The following is a 27,919-nucleotide window of genomic DNA, read 5'->3' on the forward strand; positions in this document are numbered from 1 at the left end:
ATAGTGGCAGATGCAAATAGGGATTATAAATAATTATCTGTTTTGTATGTGTATGCAAAAGGGCTTTAGTGCTTTACTATTATAGGATCTACTTTTACTATAAAATATGTTGTTTTTTTCTTAAACTTATTGATTTTCCTATGCATATTTTCTTGAAATGTGAAAGTTGGTATTATCTTAGGATTTGTATTTCGCTGACTAAGATATATGAAACTGCTCATTCGGTTTTTTTAATTATTTTACTTTTATACGAAAAAATGTGTACTCCATTGAAAAAGTATGAATCGAGTACTCGATTTTTTTTCAATTGCTGACAACACTGTGTTGCTGTTTTTAAACAACAACAGATTATAAAATGTTGTGATTTACGAAGAAGCGTTCTATTTTTCTATTAGAATAAATTTATTATTGTTTTATATTATATGAGACGAGAACAAGAATTATTATTATAAATATTAAGAAATTACTTTAAAAATCTAAAGAAGTCAATAAAATATGCTACAATACGCAATTTCGACATTTTGAATCTGTGGCAAAGCGTTCGAAAACTTTATTACTGAAACACGAATAAAATAAAAACTGTATATTGTTTCTCATGGATTTCAAATATGTAATTCAGGTTATTTACTTATGATTTGTGCTAATACCTTCTATAAATTATTTTTTTTATGTAAAATACTTTTGTGACAAAATAAATTATTAATTTTATGTGGGTTTTGAACGACAGCTAAACTATTTTTGGCTGTTGGTTGACAGAAGTAGCAACTTTACGAAATTTGAAATGTGAAGTATTGTTATTTCTTTCTGTCTTGAAGTATCCGCTTAGGGCAGACAGAGATATACGATTGTATAATTTTTATGTGTTGGCTGCATTCAAAGTTGGTATTTGCTAAGAGCCTGCCATTTTGTAAGATAGAAGGGAGATAAAAAATAGTTTTATGGTGTTAAAATTTTACAAAAACTCTGTTGCCGTTTGTCTTAGGGCTAAAAACAAATGTTTAAATGGACGCATCGTCCATTATAACTCAGGTGTCACGGGATGACGAGCAATTAAACAATTATGGATCCGACAGAGGTAAATCCCAACCGAATTACACCTGTTACCTACTAGCATCAAATTAGAGCGTATAGTGTTACCTCCTCACGACTCGTAAATATTTGCTGATCGTGATCGATGTTGGATCAGTGGATTAGTGAACGTTTTGTAATTCTTTGGTTCCGTTTCGCGTGCGTGTGCTGTGAGGTAAACAATTGGATCGTGTGGACGCGATAACATTTACGGCAACCTTGAACACTTCTCTTTCCTTACGGTTCCACTGGTGATATTCTTTGGGGCTTCCGTGTGTGAGTTACTGTGTTGGAGTGATCTGATGTTCAATGGTTGTTTTAGGATCATCCCCTGGCGGCCAACATAATGAGGGGGATGTTACGCCGGTGTCGGGGTCAGCCCCATTGGGTAGTAAGAAGTCGAGCGGTGGCGGTGGGTTCCTGCGGTCCCTGCTGTGCTGCTGGCGCGGCGGACGAGGCAAGGGTCCGCCCGGCAGTAATGGCGCGAACAGCATCGATGGCCGGGCCTCGCCGCTCCCGCAGGAGCGGGGGCTGCTGGTCATGGACCACACCGCCCCGCGACCGCTATTACCCCCAGTGAAACACCAGGACATGCATAAAAAGTGTATGGTCATTGATCTCGACGAGACATTAGTTCACAGCTCATTCAAGGTATGTGCCCATGTTTTGTTTAAGATTTTCTTATTGTTTATTTTTTGCAAATTGTGTTAATGCCAATTAATGTGTAAATTCTGTGTCGGTCATGACCTTAGTGTTAAATCTTGCCAAGAACAGGTTTTAATTTACTTGAGAAGTTAATCAATTTATTGGGTCCTGTGAGCCAAATGTATTTATTTATAATTAACATAATTTCTTGTGTTATCAACACAACAATAAGCTAATTATTCTCAAAAATGGTACTTGTTCTGTTATCTAAATGGTGTGGGTTGAGTATAATAGCGACATGTTTCGTAATTTATCATCAAAAGAACTTATCTAAACACAATTATGTCATTTTTTGTGTTCACATAATTTTACATCTGAAATGTTATCCTAATTACATTAGTTCAACAACTTTATCTGTTTATGTTGCTTCAAGTAATTCATACTTCAAATATTAATGTTAATTTAGTTTTTTCTCAGAAAGAAGTATTATAAGACTACTAAGTGGAATAGGTTAATGGGTGCTCAGTAATCTCAGTAATTAGTATCTTAAATTATTCTCTGATAAAGATTCTTGCCTTCCTCGTGGTTGCAATTAAATGACCATAACTTTAAAACCTTTAGCATGAAATAGAGACAACTCGGGAACTGATTTTGATGACACATAATAAAACAAGTGTAATTATGACATATACACTTTTAAAACATAAAGAAAGTTGAAGTAGTTCTAGATATTCCTCTTTTTGTGTATTTTGCTTTAATGTATTTTCCATATTAAACTTCATATAAGAAAGATGTATCATATTCAAATACTAAGTCATCGACAATGTACAGTCTATGACTCATTTAAGTAGTTAAAAACATAGACAATGCAGCAATTATGTGATTAAATTCCAAGCTCAAATGCTTCTACACTTTTTATATCTCCAATTATTATTATAGACGGCAATTTTATGTAGGTTTTTTCTATACAAAATGTTGCAATTATGGGAAAAAAGAAACGGTTTTTCTTTTCGTTTTTTGGTTCTAAGTTTCTTATAAGTAGTTCTTACAAGATTTCCATGAGAAAAATTATTTAGTTATGTTTTTAAATAAATCTTATAAGAATGAGTTCAATTTACTTGATAGAAAATGTTTAGTGAGTAAAATATATTGATAATTAAATGCAAAAGTTAGAGAGGTAATGCCCCAAAATAATTATGTCAATTAATCCATTTGAATTATGAGTCACTTTAGTACAGTTTCTTAGAGAAATGAGTCTTTGTTTTCTCGTACTTACCCACAGTTGTAAATTACTACACAAGTTGTAAATTACTATACCCAGCTCAAACAGTATCAAATTGTTTAAATATTTAACTTCATTACCATACAAACAGGAAGAATGATTAAAATTGCCACATATAATGAACATTTCTATTTATTACTTTGCCTTATCATGTTGTTGGTAATTTTAATCTGAATGCTAATTTTCAACAATAATATTTATTTGATAATTCTCCAAACTTCGGAGTTTGTTGTTCAAGAGTTTATTTCGTCGAATTTTGGGTGATAATTGGCTTGAAATTTACTTATCTAAACTTATCATGAAATTGAGAATAATGATATAACTTGCCAAAAGTGTAATTAGTTACCTACTTATTTATTTACATTATGTAATTTCTGGTTATCGCTCGCAAATAACAGCAAAATTATATTCAACATCAAGTTACACTCGAATACCAATAGTTTCTAAAGCTTTTGGGCGTATAAAACAATGTAAATTTTTATACTACTGAGTGAAAGTTTTTTGCCAAAAACGGCCGTGGTTTGTACGCCGACGACAATCGTTCAGATAATAATCATAAAACCTGTTCCCTGGCCTACATTTTACTATTTTTTCAAATTATAAAATCATCGACGTTTCGTTTACATTTAATTCGTAATTAAGTTTTTAATCGATTTGTTTTAAATAATGTTTCAATTGGATACAATAGTTCATCCTAATCATTATGGGAAACAATTATTTTTAAGCTGATGACGTTACTTTTATTACCTGAATAAACAGTATAAGAATTTTCTGTATTACCGGTTTTGGAAAACGTCGAAAACTAAATTATTTTTTTAATGGAAGCAATGGTTTCATCCGTATTATGGTTGTAGTATGCTTAGTCTCTATTGTTCCTCACAAGTACATACGATAAAACATCAGCATCGAATAAGAATACATTGTTTAATAATCCCACCTAAGCGTCATTTGTCCTTAGGGACAAAAAACGAAGTAATCAATCACAGTAATCATGTTAGAAAAATGCAGCACTACTAAATATGACATTGCTTTGTTTTTAGTCAGACCAAAAGTAATATTGTTAGCCGTATCGTATCGATATAAATATTTATCGATACATTATCACATTTTCGTGCCGGCATTGTAGATAATGTATCGTTTATCGTACCTAATTCATTCATATCTTTGCTGATAACCTTGGGCGTTGGTGCATCAGATTATTAGTCTAACAATGTTTTGATTTTTCTATCTTAATTTGTTTGTGATTGTATCGCAAAATAGAGTTTCCGAAGTTGTTAAAAAACTGGGTTTTTTGTGGTTTCGTTTATCTATGGTAAATATTTTTTCTCGAGTTATTTGTTCGAACAAATAAAGCCGTATCGTCCGGTTAGACTACAAAACCATGACGAATCATACCAAGAATGTTTTGTCGTCTCCCAGTTATTATATTCGTTCAACCTAATCCAGTAGGTTCAGTACCGACCCCGACCCACTTGGGAAAGGCCTGAAGAAGTAACTTATCATAAAATATTATTATAAATACGTATACCATTGTGTTATGATCACGTTTGCTCCTAATAAAATATACATACATGAGGAAGGACAAACAGACAGACTTGCAAAGCTATTGTGCTCTATTTACTATGTAAATTTATTGTGTTGATATTGATTCTATTTAATTTACAAGATCAACAATATTAAATATGCAACCAATTATCAGTTTTGCCATACAAGATAAGGACGCGGAAGTCTCAATCGTTGTAAATAATAAAATAGTGTTTTCTAGTTACAGTTTAAGTAATAAACTATTGAACGTTTACACAAATTTTTAATACCTATATTAACAGTAATAATAATCGAGACTAGTGCACGAATTTGGCGTGCAAAACTGAACATTGACCAATCTGAAATTCGTGACGGGAACAGCTAGGTAGCTACCGAAACCGTTGCGTGACGTGCCGCCGTTCAGCACTTAAACCGCAGTAAAATTCAAATCTCCATATTGGCGACACCTGACTTTGGAGACGAGACGAGATATTTTATGATGACATAATCTTACGCCAAGGGCGCCAGTTCATAGCTGCGCCTACGAAACATTCCGAGTTTGCATAACGACCTTCATGAAATTATCGTGTAAACTTGCTAGACGTTGTAATGAACGAATTGAATAATTTGTAATGTAATCACATCACAGAGCCGTGACACTAGGTATTACGTTGTATTTTCTGTTCACCGTATAATTCTGACGTAAATCTCCCAGCCACTGGTTTTGTTCGTATTAGTGTGGGAAAATTAAAATCTAGCGTGACGCATATTGTGTTCTAATTTGTAAGTTGCCCTTGATTGTGACGCCTAAACGCATCCTTGCTTTTCCATACTTGGAATAGTAGGTATAAGTGCCTAATCAAGTAATCAACACGTGCATTGTAAGTGGCAACAGGTTTTGCAAAGGAAGTCGAGATAACAGGTAGCAATCAATTTAATATCGGAATCGAAATATTTCGTGGCTTCCTCTTTCAAAGGCTCATTGCCTTTGAAAAAGTCTTACCAAAACGTCGTATCAGCGACTTAGCGTGAACTCAATAGGTGTGTGTCACCAATTAACTGTTACTTCGTTAATAGCTTAATGTTCGCTTTTAACGTGCCCTGTTTTCTTGCGTTCGTCACGATAATTGAGCAATGTGCCATGTGGCCAGCACATTAATGGGACCTGTGACTTGAAAAGGCTAAAACAAAAACGAGCCTGCGACGAATCAGCAAGCAATCACAGCGGACATGTAGAATGCCAATATAGTTAGTTGGCTAGAGGTGAGCCAGTCCATTCACTAACACCGATTGTTTGGAAGTACTTAGAAATGGAAATGGCAATTGAATGCGGCACTGACACGATCCAAACTTCTTTAATAGCGATGACCCTACAACCCAATTACGACCGCCAAGTTACATCAACAGCTAGTAAAACCAAACATTTAATGTTTTCAGCGGCTGGTATCCCAAATAATTACATTGGTTAGGAATGTGGACCACGTGAGCTGATTCGCATTTGACCGGTTTGTTCCCGTTCCAAAAGACTTGCTCTTTTTAACATTTCAGTTTGGGAACTAGAGCGTGCCGCCGCCAAGGGCTCGCTCGCTGCGAAACGGGAAATAGTCAGATTAATATTGTAAAACAGCTTTGAGATAATGTGAAAGTCTTCGCTTCCATTTCACTTTACGACGTGATTTAATTTGAAGCTTTGCCAATAGAGGTGCGTGATAAAAAACTATTATCATTGTTGATTGAATGTTACGTTAAGGCGCAATGGCTGCAATGTATCGGTTACAACAATGTTATTAGATTTGAAGAACACGTTCTAATAACGATGCATGACAAGTATCATTGTTTTTATTTGGTTTAACTTGTAATCTAAGAAGCATCATGTCATGTTCATAAAGAATTTGCTTCAGCAGCGGCTTGTAATGTTTCGATTAGGGTACTATTATTAGACGATGATTAGGCTACGAATATTTTACAGGCACATGTACCACATTACGTAAATGAATTCCCAATCACGTAGGCTCATCATCATCACGGTCATCAATCGTCGAACGAAGTACCCGAGCACAAAATCGTCGTTATAACTACATTAATTCATAATTAACAATGGTTTATACTGTCTTAAGGTGGTTTATTGAAGGTTGCTTATAAACAACGTGTGGGTAGTATAGCATGGTTCAGTAAATCGTTTTCTAACTTCCGATCAGACGCCCACACCCACCCATTGTCGCTTCATACCTCGTCACCGACGGTCCTTGACTGTGCTATGCAAGTTGATAGATATAGAAAAATATATCGATATGTTTTTCTATTGTGCACACAGATTGTGAATAACAGGAAAATCTATTGTGCGAGCAGTAGACACTCTTGCATCAATGACGATTTTATGAAAATAGAAGCTTTGTGATCAAATGAGATGCGAAACAATAATTAATTAGTAATGCTTTGCTAAGGGGATATTATTTTGCTGCGATCGACGAAATGGCGACACGAAATAAAGTTGTAGTCGTTAATCAATGACAAGCTTGAAATTAGATGGAAGCCAGGAATTCTCTTGAGGACAGATCGAAATGGAATCTTTTATAAAATCTTATTTGCAATCTCAGAATTAGTACCCAACCAAATGCTTTAGATTAATCTTCTAAAATTACAAGAGCTAAAAGTAACTTGATAAATTACACGAAGAAAACTGATAATAAGTCTGATAGTTCAGTGGATAGAAAAGAAAGTTCAATTCCTTCGAAATTATAGACATACCCGCAGTCCGTGGCATTAGAAGCCTTTGAAATGTACGCTCGCCACTAAAAATACTTCCTACAACGGACATGCAATGTATGTACTGCGATCTGACTAGTTATGCACAAGTTTTACGTTAACTTTAGCTGCCATTTTTGTAATAAACACTAGTTCAAGGCTTATTGCTACTTTTTTAACTCACGATAATGTGCAAACAGCTAGAATTAAGGACAAATCGTAAATTTTTCAAACCTTCCCTTTAAATTGGGCCACAATTTAAGAAAAAATGAGAGTCACTTTAATCAAATGCCTTGCAAAAATCCGGAATGCAATGTTTGCACAAATAGAAATAACCTACATGAGATTTATTCATATTTCCAATTCGAACTAGTAGTTCTTATGTCACATACTAAAGTACTACTACTACTCTTGAGTATTTTCGAATGCTCACCAATTTCCCAATACACCGTCGTTTAAGCAATACTTGATCGCTTTGGATGGTATGCCCGTTCAAATTGCAGTGTAGACAGCAATCCGACTCATGAAAGTATAGGTAATTTGATCCTTAGTGAACAGAATTTGCTGATCTATAGAATATTTCATCATTATCTTGACGTAGAGGCTCTCTAAACAGACGTAAAGAATTCCTTCAATATTTTATTGCTTTCATCGGTACTGCTTATTGTCATAGCAATTTGTTCCAAAATTGCCCTCTGTCACGATGAATTCCTAAATATTATTAAGCCTCGTACCGAATTTCGGGTTATTTCTATCTGTCAAAGGCTTTTGCGAAATTATTTCGGCAATTTATTCAATTAAGTGTCTTTAGTCACAAATCTAGAAATTATACTTTTAATTCAGCCGTGTCTCCCATTTGTCATTCTGATATTTTGTTTATGTGCTGTTGTTACACTGCGTACTAAATAATTCACGGCTTCATTCTTTAGTTAGTATTCATTAATATTCTAAAACCGTTCTCTTGCCATCATTATTGAACACTAACATTTAATAAATCAATTAATATTCCTGAGTACCATTTCGTTTAAAAAGTTTTCTTGTCAGACTTTCTGATTCTATATTAGGATCTAGTTTCCCATTTTACAATCCATTGCTCATACGTTTTTCTATCTCGGTTCTGGCTTGTTGCTATGTACTCGTAGATTAGCATTCGATTCAGAAATACAAATCACTTATTAATCTATATCTAGCAATGAGATGTGTAGGCGTAGTATTACAGAGATTCTCACGCAAAATTTTTGCTCTATTGAATTGACTGGACTATTTTTAACGTAACCCGGGTAGGGTGTGCACTGAACTTTGACTCCTACGTAAATAGATTGATTGGTACATTTCACACGCCGTCCAATCGGTTCTATGACCGTTTTAATATCTATAATGTAGTAAGTTGCTAAGCAAAAACATATTCTTGCATACGTTTACACAAGCCGACCACTTTGTCCGCAAATAAAGTGTGCGTACGGCGACGTGGTGTAGAAAATGAGGTGACCGACACCCTTCACTTCCGATCCCTAATGGAGCATTCGCTGTTACGTGCAGTTGCTTAGAAAACGCTAAAACATTGCCTTCTCTTTACAAATGCAGACCAAGTTTATAAAGTAAAATTATGTCTTAATCATTTTATAATCCAGAGCAGCGCGACAAGTAGAAACTTTTCTCTTTACTAAACAAGCGCGCTTTTATAGATATGCGTCATACTTTTGATGAAAATTGATTTAATGCAAACATCAATCGGGAAAGTTGGTCAATAGTGCTGCCCACCATCGTAATCCACAGCTTCTGTCATGTTTGAACTAATCCGAAGCTAATCTTGATAAGTAAAAAATCACGCTCGGATTCTGTTCCTAATCTGTTAGGCTTACAGAACGATATTTGTCGTGAGGCCTACAAGGTCACATTTGCTAACTGACACAACAGTTAATAAACAGAAAATGTTGCATTGTTAGCACGATTCGTGTTCTATACCATATGTTAGCTACTATTGTAAGTTCGTTTTTGGTAGGCCCCGGCCGTGTCAAGGCTCCGACCTTCGATATGTTTGGCCACACAATCGGGAATCAATTCAGATCCACTATGTAACTGATAGCTCAATATGAACCTTGAAAGCCGTTGAAGGGCAACATTCACTCTATTGTTGAGCTTTAATGTTTTATTTTACCTTTACACTTTTGTGAATGTCTAACTGTAACTTTCTACGAGTTTTTCCAGGTATTTCTACTTTTTATAACCAACTTAATGAGTCTATGAGACTTTTACACCAACTATAAATGTTTAAATTACTTTCACAAGAGGTTATACCTTACTGGACCCATTACCATCTACCAACAGTGTGCGTCTTGAGCTATTTTTACAAAGTTCGTGTTGATGTTATCGTGCCAAATCATGATGCTTGATTTTTTTTATAATAACTTATTAGGCTATAAAATCTTGTCATAATATCCAGTTTTTTTATATAAAATACAGTTCCTTCTAGCTTATGAATGATACCGTACGGATTTATATGGATACTAACCTGTATTAACATAGTAAAGTAACGGTGATCGTAGACTTTCAATTGTGTCATTAATATATGGAAGCGGCACGAACGCAGCTGGTATTCAGATTTACGTGGATGTAACTATAGAACATAATTAAATCAGACTTGATATTGTGATGATGTAACTGTAAACAAAAGGTCTGCTGACGGCTAAAGTTTTGACACGAGACGATTAATTGGATCTGACTTTGATTTAGATTGCATGACTTGAAATTATATAATTTCAATTAGTAATTTTTTGATAATGTCAGTCGCCTGTCTTGTTGATTGTGTAGTCGGGCGACACCTGGGTACTGGATCTTTTCATTTTAGTTTTTGAGTTGGATAAAGATGTATTTTTAGAAGTCCCTTTGCTTTATTGCGGATCTTCATAAAATGACATTTATCTAGTTATACCATATGGAGCAAACACACATGACTTAATTCAAACCACATTTTTTTTTATCTTGGCTGACAATGTACAAAAAAATTGCCATATAGGCCCAGTAGTTAAAAATGGTTTTTTCTCTTTGAGCTAATTTAAACACTCTTTACAAAAACGGCTTTACAAAAACAGCCGCGTCACATGTCCGTAAAATTCCTAGACAACCTACAACATTACAAGCTCTCCTGCGGGCAAGGTACAAGGAGTTGTTCACACAGAAATTAATACTTGATTTATTTAAATATTTATTTTGTTTCAAAATATTTAGTTGTATTATGCTTCGGTGGACGATTACTACTTACAGTTTCATTTAACTCATATGAGTGATCTCCATACATTACTATTTACCACGTTTCCAGTCAAGGCGTGCCTTTATTTGAAAGATTTGACTGAAGTCTGATAACAGACGTAAAGTCGAAATTGCCTAGATGTTCATACGACCGTTTTATATTGCGGCAGCCATAAAGCGTATGTCTTACGATCTGGCAACATAAAACTTGCAGCCAAGTTATGTTAAAAGTCGTAACGTTTTTGGAGCGTTGAAATCTTTGTATATGGTAGTACTGCAGTAAGGAAATATACCTAAAAACCTTGAACTTTCAGAAAGTGAGAGAACCCCTGGTTTCTGCTAATCGCTACTAGATTAGCGAAAGAGAAAGTTTTACTATAATTGCTCGTCATAATTGTTGATATGAGCTACAAGATCTTACTCGACAGTGGCGCCAACTAACGAGAACTAATGTAACAAGAAATAACTTAAAGAAATGACTAATGGTTAAACTTAGACATAGCCACTTCTCCATTCTCAAGATCTTTCTCTTAAAAAAAGATTATTTTATTTATTTATTGCACAATGTACAGACTTAACTAGTACATAACCCTGTTAGGGCGTAACAATTTTTCAGCATTATTTTCTTATATTTATATCTATTTTTCGTAACTACAAGTGAACTATGGGCATGGCTTCTGAGGTAACGTTCTACAAATAAATTATCTTCAAGTTATGTTAGGCGTCACGTTGTTCTGGCAATATTACGTGCTCAGTGAGAACATAATTTAGGTTTATGTTATGGTTCGACCTCGATCTCTGGTACAGGCGCGTTCATTACGCAGCTCCTCTCTATTGATAACTTCGCCAGTTGCTAATGATCTGGGGCATAATTTGAAGTTGTAGAACTAGCTTAGTATCGATAATACGTTTTGGAATATGTATTTTGTGTTGTTGGCCATCGAAATGATAATAAACTTCAATCGTTTGTTGGTACTAAGTTTCCATAGGTGTTGGTTTACTCAGATATGTGTGAAGAGTAAAAAAGTAGCCTGCGTGTTGTAGTATAAAACGTCTAACAATCCAAAGAAAATCGTTTCAATGTTCCTAGAATTGTATCTAGCTCATTTTAGCAGACACTAATAGACAACAGACAAACATTTATAATTCAAAATACTGACCTAATTGATGTTATTTTACAAAATAGAACTCTGTTTCTTTTCTAACAAAGTCAATAACACCTTGTTATTTGCCGACAATGCTTGACCCAAGTACTGAATGGCGATGCGCGATGGCCCAAATTCAAGGCAACTGTTTGACAGAAATATGTCGATCAAACAAGATTGGTTTGTTTTCCTGTGCTTGTTCTAATGATCTAAAAAGCAAGAAGGATAAAGTAATTGAATAAATAAACTCGTAGATAAAGTAATCGTTGAGAATGAAGTGTTTAACGTAATTGTGTAATTATCCAAGATCTGTTTTATATTGGAGTCGATCCATTTTATTTTACTGCGGTCTACGTCCTTATTAGGTGTTTCGCACGGTAAATGTTTACCACAAGTCTCTTTATACATTACGACATTTATATGTGTATTGTATAGTAATATTTTTACCTGTTAAATGATTATTTATTAGTTTCATGTTAATAGGTGTGCCGAAAGTATTGCGATATATCGGATATACGGATTTCGATATCGAAATACCCAATTTCACCTTGACGACTTTGTAGACGGTCGCGACTGCAATTACTTAGTCAAATAATTCTTTGGAGACTTTCGGGCTTTCGGTTCTCGTTATAGAGACGTTTACCGTCCCCATACAACCCTCATAAAATGGCGGTCACGCTAAATATACTAAAACAATGGCTACATTTTTCCTTGGAAGCTTTCTTGGACATAATATAAATAAACATAGTTGCCTCGCGTCACGCGAAATACATGTCTAAGCGACCTCTACGGTATTATACTACGTAATAAGTTTATGCAAATTATCAATTAATAAGACTGTTTATATCTTCATTGTAAATATGGCGACCGCATTCATGCCTTGGTGTATGAGTAATAGCGTATTTCCCTTTGTAGTTTGTATCGCCCGATCCCCTTCGTGTTTATCTGTCAAACCACTTGGTGTTTTAATTAAAAACTTTGTTTTGCCGTGATAAAAATCCATGTCGGGTTTATTCGTTTCGTTTATTAGGTCGGTATAAAAGCAGAGTTATTTAAACAGGTGTTTTTTATTCATAAGTACTTAAGCTTTATTACTTTTCGTCACGTATTTGTGGGTACTCGTGAAGAAACCCTTTTATTTGAAACTTGGAAAGAAGCCGCGATGTATAGCGTTATTAAATGTTTCCCTATTGTATTTCTTTTTCTTTATACGTAACAATAGCTTTCCTTTAAATTAATGGTTAACATGAAAAGAATCTGGTCATTAGAATAGCTTTTGTATTTTTCCGGTTTTTGTATGAATTTTTTGGCTCGTTCCTGTTTCGTTTTGGTCTAAGGAATATGTTTTGCGCTAATTAACAGATGTTTAACCTGTTTCTTCACGCACTCTTGATATGTTGACTTATGTAAGAGTGCTAGGCGTTTGACCTCTCAGGGAAGTCCATTTAGTTCCTCATGGGTGTAGTTTACGACTCACGTGCTCCATATCTCCAGCATTAGGATGGTTTATGTCCGTAACTGGAGCAGGTTGACTATACCGACTATACGTATGTAGAAATATAGAAGAAAAACATTGTTGAAAAGCTACATGTATCATGTATGATATTATCCGGAGCTGCGGACTACCTAGCGGGTTTACCGGGGCTTCGGGTCGAAAAGCAGGAGAAGGAACGGGGTGGTTTTTAGTCAGTAAGAGTCTGACACTCCCTTTCGCCTTGCCCAAGGCGGGAGAAGTCATTGGATGATTTTCCCCCTCAAAAAAAAAAAAAAAAATCATGTATGATATTAAATTGAATTATAAACAAATGCTTCTCGTGTACCAGACAAAAATTTTCTTTTTAAATTGGCATGCATATTTTATGCATCACTAATCGAATTTGAACTGTACCCTTAGTACGAGTTTGCTTTACATTAAAAGTAATCGAAACGAAAGCGGGTTCGGCGCTTTGATTGGTTGGTTTATTCGAGCTGGCCTATCAGAGCGCCGAATGCGTTCTCGTTTCGGTCTCGTTAAACATAAAGGAAACTTGTACTAAGGTTACTGTACTATATTAAAATTCGGTATCGTTTGATATCCGATATGAAGAAAGCTTTAAATTAAATCGTTAACTTACCATGTATGTGTATGTAACGTGCTTATGGTTGCGTTACCAGATTATAATTCTAAAGTTACATGATTAACTTGTCACTCAGTTGTCGTTTTAAAAAAGTATCCTTGTGTCTTTATGTTACTTGTTTGTTATTAGTTACTGTGCCTTCTGTTTTGTGTTTGTTGTCTTTGTTATATTAGTTAAAATCATCGTCTTCAACAGTCCGTGGAAGGTCACGGCTGTACTGGTCTTTATAAAAGAAGGGTTTGTCCTATTAGCCGAAATGATATTGACTGTCGTTGAATGTCTTGGTGGCCCGAACGTTTAAGTTTAAGCAAGAAGGTGCAGGTTCGAAACCTACCAACGGCAAGTACCAATGTGACGTATTCCGATTTATATGTAGTTTCTAAGATTATTTACACACCTCTGACAAACGGTGAAGGAAAACATCGTGAGGAAAACCTGGGTTTATTATTTCTAATTATAACTTTGAAATCGCCAACCCGCATTGAGCAAGCGTGGTGATTAATGCTCAAACCTTCTCCGTGCGAGAAGAGGCCTTATGGGCTGGTGATGTGATATTTACATTTTTTGTCCAATACGATTGGGTGTAGTACATTATTCGTCATCTATGATAGTTATTAATTTATGTTTTCTTATTAAAATATCGTTCACCGGATACTACATTTTATTCTGCAAAGGACACTCAACCGAATTTAATAAATCGCAGACATCAATACAAGCTGAATGAGTAGTCCTAAACCGCTTCGTGAGTCATTCGTGACGTTGTACGTGATGTTGAGAACAGGCCTCTTTTTTATCCAGATCGGACCTTAAAAACTTTTTGGTACGTTCGAAACTAAAGAGGTCGGCACACTTCGATAAAGATCGTTATTGTAGTTTGTGGTTTGTTTTAAAGTACGTATATCATGTTCCCCTACTGTAATGCGGTGGTATAAGTAGCTACAAGTTACTCCAATCTGACTTTATATGGAATTTTAACGTTATTGTGTTGTAATAAAGTCTGAAATCTATTGATGGTATTTTGCCGTTCAGGGTAGCTTGATGCGCTTTCGTCTACAATGATTAATTTAGTTTCCTATTAAGTTGTTGACACAACTGCTCGTGTGATTTCGGAGAACGTGTCACGTGCCATCAGTACAATGGTTTTAAATTGAATAATTTTTAAAACACACAGTTCTGTTAAATAAATATTAGCCTACTGACAATATAAGGAAGGTCTTAATTTGAAGAGACTGTTAGGAACTCCGTACTTGTTTAGCAAATAGTGAACTTTACAAAATTGTATCATTATTTCCAACGATTGGTAGCTTAATGAGACCTTTCTATGTTGCATAAATGCCATTAAGTCCTTTTTACAATCACAATAGAAATATTTGATGTTTTCATGCTGATACATGACTCAAAAATCCCAAATTTCGGTCTCTCGCGCTCTATTTTTGTGACAAATATTTGGAACTTTGCAATTAATGAATCCCAAAATATTATTAGGTACTTACTCAGATTGTTATTCACGGTTTTTTCCTTAAGAAACTACAGCGAAAATTCAACCGAATAATTAATTAAACCATAATATAAAAATAAGTCGGGTTTTCCTTCCTGACGCTATAACTCCAGAACGCACAAACCGATTTCCACGGTTTTGCATTCGTTGGAAAGGTTTCGGGCTCCGTGAGGTTTATAGCAAAGAAAATTCAGGAAAATTTAAGAGAAAAGCAGGAATACAGAGAATATAATGAGTGGCGAGACGGGGTTCGCCGGGTTTGCTAGCTAATCCTAAAATAATATTAGGGACTTACTCAGTTTGTTATTCACGGTTTTTCCTTAAGAAACTCAAAGTCAAAGCATTTATTTCAATTAATCCTAAATTAGGCACTTTTGAAACGTCAAATTGAATTGACCGTCAGTCTGTCTGTCAGTGAAGCTAGGCGCTCGTTCCAAAGTGTAGCTTCGAATGGAGAAGAACGAGCAAGAAACTGCATCGTTACTCTTTTTAAAAAATGTTACAATATCTCTGATACATTATTTGATCAGACTGCCTCGTTGGTCGAGTGGTCGCAAGTGCGACTGCCGAACAAGGGGTCTCGGGTTCGATTCCCGAGTCGGGCAAAGTATTACTGGGCTTTTTTCGGATTTTCGAAAAATTCTCGCTGGTAGCACGGAGTCCGGAATTGTGTCCAGGATATGGCAATAGGGGGTGAGCAACCCCTATTACATGGGACTTTAACACAAAATGGTGAAAAGTGGGTGTACATTGTATAGCGGCATTACGTGCCGTAATGTGCAACTCTGCCTACCCCTTCGGGGATAAAAGGCGTGAAGTTGTATGTATGTGTATGTATGTATGTATTATTTGATCAACTGCAGCAAAAACTCCACTGAATAATGAATTAAACATATATTTTTTTTATTTCTTCTTCCAGCCGATAAACAACGCGGACTTCGTGGTCCCCGTGGAGATCGATGGCGCCGTGCACCAGGTGTACGTCCTGAAGCGGCCGCACGTCGACGAATTCCTGCGGCGCTGTGGTGAGCTCTACGAGTGCGTTCTGTTCACCGCATCGCTCGCTAAATACGCCGATCCTGTTGCTGATCTATTGGACAGGTGAGGTTTTAAATTCATATAGTTTTTGATACTTTAAAGTAGGTTATAGGTTCATCATTAACCGACTGGGAAATAGTTTACTGTCGGACTATGATTCTCCTCTATATTTTTCGATTGACATGCAACTTGGAAATCTCAGATAAAAATCCGTGATAGAAATCACTGCCTGATTATGGGCCTTTTTACATAAAGAGACTTTCCCATAATATCCATACTTGACAAGAAGGTTGAAGATCGCAGTTCAAAAGGCTCAGGTTTATCAGAGGTGTTAGCCAACCTCTGTCAAACGGGGAGACTTCGGCTTTTAATTGTACTCTTAATCAGCTCTTACGACATCCGCGGGATGAGTAGGTGTGGTCGCTACTCTGTGTAACACTTCCCCAAAGATCAAATCCATAATAAAAGTAAATAGTTACGATTGCAACGTCAACTAAAAACTAAAAATACTTTCCCTCACATTAAAATAGTTATGCTTTCACAAAGTTTACAATATCAGTAATTCTGTCAGTTTCCGTTGTCTCACCAAAATTAACCCAGTATGTGAGAACAATGGTGAAACTTGGTACAACTGTTTCTTGCTAGTTCACATGTTGGAGTCGAGGTCTCGGCCAAACTAAATTATGTATTGAAATTCTGACATAATTTTTGTAGCTAGTGAAATTGGTTATTGGTCTACTAGTAGTATTTATTAAGGGGGGAAATCATTCAATGACTTCTCCCGCCTTGGACGAAGCGAGAGGGAGTGTCAGACTCTTACTAACTAAAAACCACCACGTTCCTACTCCTGCTTTTCGAGCCGGAGCTCCGGTAACCCCGCTAGGTAGTCCGCAGCTCCGGGTCTTATTAAGCAAATTCTAGTGAAATACTTAATAAGAGCGTAGATATTATGTCCAATGGGGATTTTGAGATATCATTATCCCAATCTTTTCCTCGTTTTTTCATGTACTATTACGTACTAAAGTCATAGACAGAATTACAATAAACAATCGAGAATAATATGAACTAAATTGTACGTAATGTGTTAAAACTAAGGATAAAAATAAAAGAACGATCTTGAGAAAGAAATTGGTAACATTTAATTGGCTTTGTGATCGACAATAATTAAACTTCGGCTCATAATTGTACCGTTTAAGAATGTAACACTTAAATACCAACTTATGGAAACTAAGTTATGTTAATAGCTATGTACTTGGCTTAAACGGTTACACAGCATAAAGTTAATTTGTGTAATTAGAAAATTATGGAATGCGTGAGTGCGTTGCGTGTGAAACAGAGTAATACTATTTACAGCTAATTTTATTATGTCTATACATGTCAGTGGTAAGCTGCTGGTTATTTTTTGTATTGGCAATTTTAGTATTGATATTGTAATAATATAATATGTTCTTTTTAATCTAATGAGAGTTTTTAGTACATACCTGAATTTTATGTCTGGGTTGAAAATTAAGGTGTTTTAGTATAATTTTGCTAATGTTCATTCATTTCAAATTTGTGACGGAGCCTTTTGCTTCATTAGCGCCATCTACGGAGTGCGAAAACTGTCATTTGTTGTTTTTATTACGTTACCAATAGCTTGTACATTGTATTTAAATATAGGTACTACGCTAGCTCTCTAGTTTTATTTTCTTTAGTTTAGACTAGTATGGTTTTATAAGTTCACGTGTTACATAAAAGAGTTTATTAACTTTGAAATTGTATGCTGTTAGGTATTACAAATACGTAATTTCAGATGTTTACATTTTTTTTACGTTTTATTTTCCCCACATATTGAGGGTCGAAGCAACAGTTGGATTCCATTAAATACTTCATTATAATTCCACAAATAGGTTACTTACGTATTTTAAATTAACTTCGCATGCCAACATCGGTTTCAATCAACAAGTTTGTTTAGATCGGTGATCGTTATTATCGCCTATTACTGGAACTTATTAAGAATACTGCATCAAATACACGCCAAGTCACATGGACAAGACGTGGTTCAGCTAAAATCTCGTACCAATCTTTTGTAAAAGATCTAGGAAACAACACATACTTTTTATGCATCTACATTGTACTATAGGACTAAAAGACTTTACTTACATAAGATCTTCAAGTCCCGAGCGAACAGGTTGCTCATAGGTAGGTTTGCTCCACCGTCGGCTACATCATTGCTTACCACCAGTCGAGATGGTGGTAAGCGATCATGATAATCTTTGCTCACGGCAGACAGGTTAGATTCGGTGATCGGTATCTATCTAACGAGTAGTACCTAAATCTAAATCCACATGAAGAATACTTTACTCTGTCGTGACCACATGGCTTCTTTGTTTGATCCATATTAATATAAAGTATTGTTTGTTACAGATGGGGCGTGTTCCGAGCGCGATTGTTCCGCGACAGTTGCGTCTTCCACCGCGGCAACTACGTCAAAGACCTGAACAGTCTCGGACGCGACCTGCGGCGTGTGGTCATCGTCGATAACTCGCCCGCCTCCTATATATTCCATCCGGATAATGCTGTGAGTTCTATTCTTTGCTGTTTTGTTTTTTGTCGTATAAGCCGGTAAACGGACGGATCACCTGATGGTAAGCAATCGCCGCCGTTCATGGATACCTGAACCACCTTTTGGTTAGGAATTTAAGAGTGATTGGGTAATCGGGGATTGAGAAGATTTGGGAAGAACCTCACTCACATAACGATGCAAGTGTTGTTTCATGTTAATTTTCTGTGAGGCCGTGGTATCATTCCGATTGAACCGCCCTATTTGTGCCGAAGCATGGCTTTCCCACAGTTAATTCATTAGTTTAACCTTTTGAGCGCCACGGTTGGATATAGACGACAAACAAAAACTGGGCAAATCCGTCACTGTTGCCAAAAAACGTTGTCTATAGAAGAGTGTGGCATTCAAAAGGTTAAGTAATCATCATATCCGCCACAAGTCATCCGTAACTGAACCTATGTTCAGGACTTATGGATGTATTCAGTTTTTGTAGGCAATGGTTGCGTAGGCGATACCATTGCTGAAAAACTCTTTAAGACTTTGACTGCCAACAAAAACCTGTTGAAGGCAAATCCTCCGGTAGCGTCGGTCACTTTTCTCCTATGGCGTTTAGTGTGTTAAAAATAAATGAATGTAACATTGGCTTGTATTGAAAAATGATGCGCATTAAGTGCAACTTTAAAATGTTCGCTTGTTATTGTGGTTTTATTACAGACACGTTTAATTTATCGTTTAGCACTTTTCTTACTTTGTCAAACAAACATATTTTTTAAAACAATAGCTCCTTTATTTAACAAGGCAATTAGCATCAATATTACATTTGCAAAACAACACAACTCATGTTCTTAAATTAATACTCTAAAATGAATCTTGTAAACACTTTCATAGTATCAAGTTAAGATCAGAAATCACAAATAAATCTGTATTTAATGAATAACGTGATAAGATTGATGATACAAGCGCGTTATGTTATGGTTATTACACGACGTTTGTTCAACATTTTATGTTAATAGATACGATCGCACTTAATGTGTAGTGGATAACTAATGCATTACGTAATACATGGCGGTGTTACATCGATTTTGTCAAGTTCATATGCTCGGGTTGGTGTTAAAAGATGTGCCATTATATTTCAATTTACATGGGGTTTTAATATTACTTTAAGGACTTATTTCACCATGGTTTTGTTTGTGTTGCCTGAGTGACTGATTACACTATTCAACACAAAAAAAATATCTGACCCAGTGCGTATTATTTCATAATGAGGTAGCCTTATGATAAATAACTATAGGCATTTTATTTTGATATCACATCTAGAAGTGGAGATATAGGGCATTTTATTTTTTTACCCACCTTCAATAGTTAAATTACGGGTAGTCGTGAAATTTATAACTATTGCTGATGGAACTCAGTGCATTCGTTAGTTTAATAACTGTTTTCTAAAATGTCGCGAGTTTCTGTTAATAGTCCTGATTTATTTTGCTACGTTTATGAAAAATTTACGCCAAAATCGAAAAAAAAACCTCTGTCTGACTTAGTTAAACAGGCCTTTTGAGCTTATTTTAAACGTTACGTAAGAAACCAAGACAAGCCGTGGGTGCCTAAAGTATGCTGTTTAAGATGTTATACGAATCTGAATGGTTGGTCTAAGGGAACTACAAAAAAATGCCATTTGGTACGCCAAGCCGAGCGCGATCACTACATTTTATAAAAAGAGATTGGCCATCACGTCACTCTCTAGTTGTGGGACAAAAAAACATTAAATTTAATCCTATGGTTGAGCCAGATAAAATCATTTTACCGGCATTACACATCAAATTGGAACGTATAAAAAAAAATATTAAAAAATTAAGCAAAGACGGTTCTGTATTCCAGTTTCTCAAGTAAAAGTTTTCTAAACTTAGTGACGCGAAAATCAAACAGGTTGTTTTCGTAGGTCCAGACATAAATAAACTAATTCTAGACCGTCTTTTACATCTACTCTTAACAATATTGAAAAACAAGCGCTTTTGTCGATGTCACGAAGAATTTCCTTGGTAACAAGAAAGCAGATGATTTTCGCGAAAAAATAGATATTTTGTTGGACTGCTACTATAAAGTGGGATGCAATATGTCATTAAAACTGCAATTTCTTCATTCACATTTGGACTTTTTCCCTAAAAATATGGGGTCAGTCAGTGACGAACACAGAGAACGCTTTCATCAAGATATTGCTGCATTTGAGAAACGTTTTCAAGGTCGATGGGAGCCTGCTATGCTCGTAGATTACTGCTGGAGCCTTCTTAGAGATACCCCAGCATCTGAGTATAAGAGGATAGCCAGTCACTCCAAAAAAACCACACTATTCCGATTAAAACAAGAAATACTCATGATAACTTTGTAATTTCGGACATAGCGGTATATCTGGAAATTGAGATGTGATGGAAAGTGCTTCTTTATATATTTTTATAATATCAGTGACAAGGAATAATAATCACATAATGAAAACTCATGGTTTTGTTTGTGGTGCCTGAGTGACTGATTATCAGTCAGTCATTTAATGTATTGCTTAACTGACTGATTATCAGCCAGTCATTTGATGTATTTTCCATAAGAACTGTTACAAAATAAGTGTCAATAACTTATATTTTGTGAGATAGGTTTTAAGTTTTTACTGTATTATAAATGAGTCACGCTATCTCGCTAAGAACATCTTATAAAGCAATATAACATTTGTTTGCGGTCATATTTTATGTTCGCTGACTAATTTCTTTGTGTTAGCTAATATTTAAATGAGTCGATGACAGAGGGCATCGAGATAATATTATGAACAAAGCGAGTTATCTAATCACAATCAGTTCCTAATGAGAGTTTATCGTTGCAGGTACCTGTCGCGTCATGGTTCGACGACATGACAGATTCAGAACTTTTGGACTTGATACCGTTTTTCGAGAAACTAGCTAAGGTGGACAGTGTGTACACAGTGTTGCGGAACTCGAACCACCCGTACAACCCGACGGCCAACAGCTCGCCCGGCACATAGCGCGGCGCCGGCCTCGGCCCCGCCCCCGCCACGTTCCACACACTCATCAACAAAGGAGCGAACTTCGTCTTAAGTGCCAATTTTGCCTTCTGGATAGTGAGGACATTATTTCTACCTATTTTACATTTTAGGTATTTCTTAGTGCGTAAGTGGTCTGTATGATGGATTTGTGATGATAATATTGTTTATTTAACATTTCCACTCTCTGGTGAGCTTGCAAACGAAGTGTTCGTATATATTTGGACGTAATTCTATCGATATTTTTCGGGTTGACTAACGTATGATTAACGTGTATTTAAAAAATGCAATCGTCACTCATTGAATTTCATTTTCATAATTATTCGACAACTTATATCGTGCTTGGGATCAAATACAGATAAGTTAGGATATTTTTACCGTCGTTGTTGCAGTCTATTATGTATCGCTCATTTCTGGTGTTTACTCAGAATCGATGGAGTCGATGGACGACGCGTCGCATCTCTATGATTTGCCTTCGTCTTGGATGTCTAATTACTAATTACTGTATATTGATAGACTTGTAACATAATCACGGATTCTAAAAATGGACTGGGATTTAAGCAGTAGTTTCCAGCACTAGTGAAATGTGTAAATATTTTTATAAGAGAGTAAAGATGGTCGCCGCTTGAATCATGGTTAGAATTAATATGATTAATGTACATACATTTATATTATACATAAACAATTGAATTGTAAGAGTATCGCTCGTGGCAGAACAATAGCACTTAAGGTGATTTGCGTCGTACTGATTCCGTGACTCGTGTTACATACGAACTCTTAATGCTGATCTATTTATAAGGATATCGATTTATTCAAATTTATTTATTCAACAAAATATTATTTTATAAAATCTAATTTACAATTTGTATCATATTTTTAAGCGAAAATACTTATTTATAAGTCTTATTATATTGATTTGTGAAGTAATAATAAAATGTGAAGAGACGCGTGTTGTTGATTATTAAGTGGTGATGTAATACGGGTCACTTTAAGGTTTGTGCACATTAGACGGATCGAGTATTCCATTATCCCACATTACATGTAACATATTATTAACTTTAGTGTGTACATACCTTTGTTTTACGGTAAAACTCCCCCCTAAGTAGTTATTGCATCGATGACAATAAGAAGTCAATCGCGACAGTGTCATATGAGTGTTTTTTTAATTATTATTATTAATTATGAGTAAAATACGTTGTATGCTACACACGGGTGAACGTAGGGACAGATCAAATTGGCATCTAAATATAATCATTGTTTTTTGCTTCTGTAGAAGTACATTACTGGCTTAAACCTGATTGTTCTAATACATGATTACAACAACGATTAATGTGTTAAGTAACCAAGTTTACTTGTGCCTAAAGCTGCTTGGTTACTCAGTTTTCATAAGTGACCACGACATACACCGCGGAGGGCCACTCGAACAGAACATTAAATGCTTAGTTTAAAAATATTTAAAATAAAAAATTCGTCATCTCAGTATTAACCTAGCTTTGTAGTATTTGATGCCATTTTTACAAAAAAACATAAAATGAATATTATATCTTTATGAATTTTAACAAAATATTTTTTATGATGGCAATATTTTTGTATGTTAAATTATTGGGTGTCAAGTATTACCAACGTAACGTAGCGACTGCACACGCGAGGCGAAAGTGATATTATGGAACGTGTTCTGACAAAGTTTATTATTAAAACGAATGTTTTTGGAATTTAATGTTTTATTTCAGTTCTAAATTAGCGTTAATGTATCGTGAAATTGGCTTGCTAGTGCATTTATTTTGCATTGCCGCAGAAGTCCGGTGCATGTGCGAAGCTCAATTGATCCGTCTACCCTAACGTAATGATATATCGCATATCCCAGCCTCAAGTGTGGTCGGACACTAAAGCTAAAATATTAAAACAAAATTGTCTAACTGACTTACGTAAGAATTGATTAAATTAGGTAATACTAAATGGTGCTTTCAGTATTAGTTGATTAAGCAGCTCGAAATTATTGACTGTTAAGTAAACTACGCACATTCGGTTTGTACGATTGCTAAACAATACAATATTCATACTGAGAATATCACAATTGGCGGACAAAAGTAACTTATATTGAATATTTACTCGTTGGCTAGTATGCCATGTATTTATTTGTTTTAATTGCTTAGCAAAACGGTTTTATTGTTTATTTTTTTGTATTATCCTTTGATGTGGAACTATTATTGTTTTGTAGGAGCTTGTAAATAAGATTTTTATTAACTTAACTGATTGAAATTGATTTTTTTTTAATGATATCAAATAAATGTAGATGATCACTTTCTCTAAATATACGCGTTAGTTTGTTATTTAGTGACTACGGTGTATGTATATACCTTATACATATGTAGGTATATGTACGCTTAATGCTAGTTGTATCTTTGATATAAGCATATTCACACAGTGCGCTTTGAATCCACGTCTATACAGAGGCCATATAAGTTAGACAATTATAGTCCTCCGAAGCCAATAGATACTCCTTGTAGTATTGTCCAAGAAACGGGTGCACATTGTAGTGAAATAGTTCAAAGTTTTAATAGATGATACATGGACAATTAGATATTCATATAATTGGGATGATGGCTAAAACTAGAATTTAGTCGTATCAGATAAAATAGAAAATATAAGACTTGGTATTTTTTTTTTAAATTACGATTGAAAGACATCACGCCTCACTACTGAGCAATGACGTAGCGACGTAACTTAATTCGCTTTATCCATGTTTGTTCTTTCGATTAAATAAAAATGCATGTCCAATATCCTTTCATTATCTGATGGATTAAAGGCACGTTTTTGTCATCATCTCTATTTATTTCGCAGTGCAAATGTGGTGCTGTTTGTTGAAGCTATGTCCCACGTGCCTGACTGATGTAATTCCTTTAAGGAATCCTATTATAGTGCTTATTATACTATTTTAGTAGGAAAAGTGTGTACTATTTCAAAATATTCTCTTTCATTATTATACTGGGTAAATAAAATCATTTTGGGACAATTATAATCTGATAGACAGTGGTTATTTAAAAGATTTTTTCAAGTACTCTTAGTACGAGTTTGCTTTATGTTTAAAGAAATCTGAGAGAGCGCGATCTGCGCTCTGATTGCCCGGCTTGAATAAACCAACCAATCAGAGCGCTGAATGCCGCCCTCGTTTCAATAGCTTTAAAACGTTAAGCAAACTCGCACTAAGGATGTTTATCCGACTACGTACGATTATGATAAGTAAATGTGCGCCCGATTTCAAGCCACGCGCATATAAATGAAAATAAGCTTTAAATTGTATGTTGAGTAAGTTTAATTTCAATTGAGCTATATTTTGTTTTCATCAATGTGTACGCGGCTCCATACTGAACTTGGTTTACAGATTACACGACCATAGACCCATGTAGACAGCATTTATTTGTAAGCCTTAACATAGACTTAGCATGTTATAGTAATATATACGTTGATTTCTTTAGAATAAGGAGTCTGTTGTTTTAAATGACGCGTTTTCTTATAATGTATTCTAGATAGGACCTATCTGTGACCATCTTATTTAAAACACTTATTATCAATTTTTATTATCATATTTTTTTAATTATTATCGTCCAACTATGTTATTTAGGAACAATTAATTATTGTTAACGTTTATTTAAAAATGCATGCAATAAAATTCGATTGATATTTTGCTAATAATGTCGTATTTTTTAATAATGGGTATAAAATAATTAAATATAATACTTTGTCTAACATTATAGCGAGTTGGTATCGTTGTTGTATCATTAATTTGGATTTTTTTTATGTAATTTATAATAACATTGATGTTTAAGGTCTTATGAAAATGTATTTGCAATAACTTGTTTTATTATTTTCTTGTAATATTTCTGATTGAGCTTATTTGTTGAAGTGATTGTTTGAGATTGTTTCCGTCGGTGCTTTTTTGAGTATTCGAAGTAAGTGGGGCTTGGTATTTTGCAGTATATTGTTCATATTTATTCACGTATTTAGTTTTCTCCACTCTACTTTGTATTAAGCCGAAGCCTAATGTTTGTTGTGATTCTCCCTTGAACTACAAGTAAAAACCAAGTGCCACTTATACTTTAGTCAAATTGTTTGCAGTCGTAATGACTCGTCAGTATTTAATTCGTATGCAATTCGAGTCGCGTAAACTGCTTACTAATACACCCACAATGGATAATTACGTGTTCTTACACCCGATTGTGATCACGCGACAAGAATAGCTGCGCAGAATCTATTCACTTGTTCCACTCTCAACTTTAATTGCTTGTAAACAAAGTACAAAATACAACAGCAATGCTGGTTTTAACGTTACGAACAAAATGTATGAGTCAGTTAATACGATTCTTTAAAATAAGGTTGTGCTTATGCTGTACCACATATCTTTTGTATTCGAGTCGATCGGTCATTAATTCTTGCCTCTAGGAAGTTAATTATGTGAACACGAATACTCTCGAATTTTTATACACTTCGGATTAAACAATAGCTACCCACCTGTCACTGCCTTAGAGGATGAGATTGCCCCAAAATTATATTCTGTACCTAGAGCGGTATGTACTATACTATATATTGCTAATAGATATTTATATAAAATTGCTGAATAAATTATACGCTCTGCAATAATAGACTTCCTCGTGTTACACGTGTAAATGAGAATAGAAATTTATTTATATTTGTATATTGTTTTACTTTTTACGCGAGGTTTTGTATTGAGCTTGTGGTTTTGATATGAAGTGTGATAAAGGGAGGGAACTAAGGTTCCTTATCAGTTTCTCTACGAAATTCTTTGTCCCTTGATCACATCTCATTAAACTCGGTCGATCTCATCACCGCCGCGCAACGCAAATGTGTCACCCAGACACCTGATGGAAATCAAATACTCAAAAATTTATTTAGTTGTAACTTTATTTTTTGATAAAAAATATAATTATTTATGACATTAATGCCATTTGTGTCCGCGACGGTGGATAGATTGATCCCATTTATATTGGGTTCAGTATTTTGACACCACGTTGTACCGTGGAGCTAATTTATGTGATACTTTTGTAATGCCTCGCGTAAATATTACTTGCGTCAATTTACCGCTCTTCCCCATAAATTGTATACTACATATTTGAGATTTTATATAAAATATCCCACAGTTTCAATGTGCTTAACGGATATTACTTCCAGCTAATAAATTAATCAGTGCAATAATACTTCCTTTTAAAATATACATAAAATGTATTATGGACTTGAAAGGTTTATAATTAAGATTCAATTTCACGTAACAATGAATTTTAACAATAACTAGAAGTTTGCATATTGTAGATATATTGTACAGCATTACGATTCGATGGACTCTATAGAAATACAGGGCGTTGCAATACTGATGTGTTGTGTATTTTTATAAAGTTGCGTCCAATATCGGTTTTGTGAACATTTTGTATCAGACTAGGCACGTGAGAGGACTATAATTATATTTATGTAATAATAGCCATGAAAATAATAGGGGGAGACACGAGAGTAGCTAGGTAACATTTACCTGAGACGAAATTTATATAATGGTGTACATTTTTGATATGACGTTGTACAAAAGAGACATTTGGTATGTTATTTTATAGGAATGAAATAAATAGCATTAATAAATATATCTGTGTTTTCAATTTAACATAAAATCCTTGTACACTCACTTGTTCAGCTCTATTTACTTTTTGTCCTTAGAAAATACGCATCCATAGAACATACGCATCCGTTTAGTTCTCTGCCGGACGCGACATCTTCATACAAAATCATTGTTTTATAAGGACAAACGTGAATAGAGCCGGATAACTGCACGTAATCCCTAAAAATCCACTGATTTTGATACAAAATAAAAGCCAATAATTTATTGCGAATTTTATTAAATGTTAAATATATATTTTTTAAATATTAAAACACACAATTCACGTAGGACAAAGATATAGTAATTAACATTATTGTATGTAACATTAATGATATGGTACTTTTCAATTGCATTCTTATAACAATCA

The 27,919-nt window shown here is 34.9% G+C and overlaps 1 protein-coding gene across 1 annotated transcript; it reads left to right on the forward strand.

The window, feature by feature from the left end:
* Positions 1–853: 853 nt before the first annotated feature.
* LOC118281849 (carboxy-terminal domain RNA polymerase II polypeptide A small phosphatase 1) lies at positions 854–27,538 on the forward strand. The gene is made up of 5 exons (XM_035602613.2): positions 854–1,075; positions 1,391–1,719; positions 16,193–16,374; positions 18,718–18,871; positions 21,717–27,538. The coding sequence occupies exons 1-5, from the start codon at positions 1,003–1,005 to the stop codon at positions 21,873–21,875; spliced, it is 897 nt and encodes a 298-aa protein (XP_035458506.1). The 5' UTR covers positions 854–1,002; the 3' UTR covers positions 21,876–27,538.
* The last annotated feature ends 381 nt before the right edge of the window (positions 27,539–27,919 follow it).

This window comes from Spodoptera frugiperda, chromosome 1, assembly GCF_023101765.2.
Source record: "Spodoptera frugiperda isolate SF20-4 chromosome 1, AGI-APGP_CSIRO_Sfru_2.0, whole genome shotgun sequence".
NCBI lineage: Eukaryota > Metazoa > Arthropoda > Insecta > Lepidoptera > Noctuidae > Spodoptera > Spodoptera frugiperda.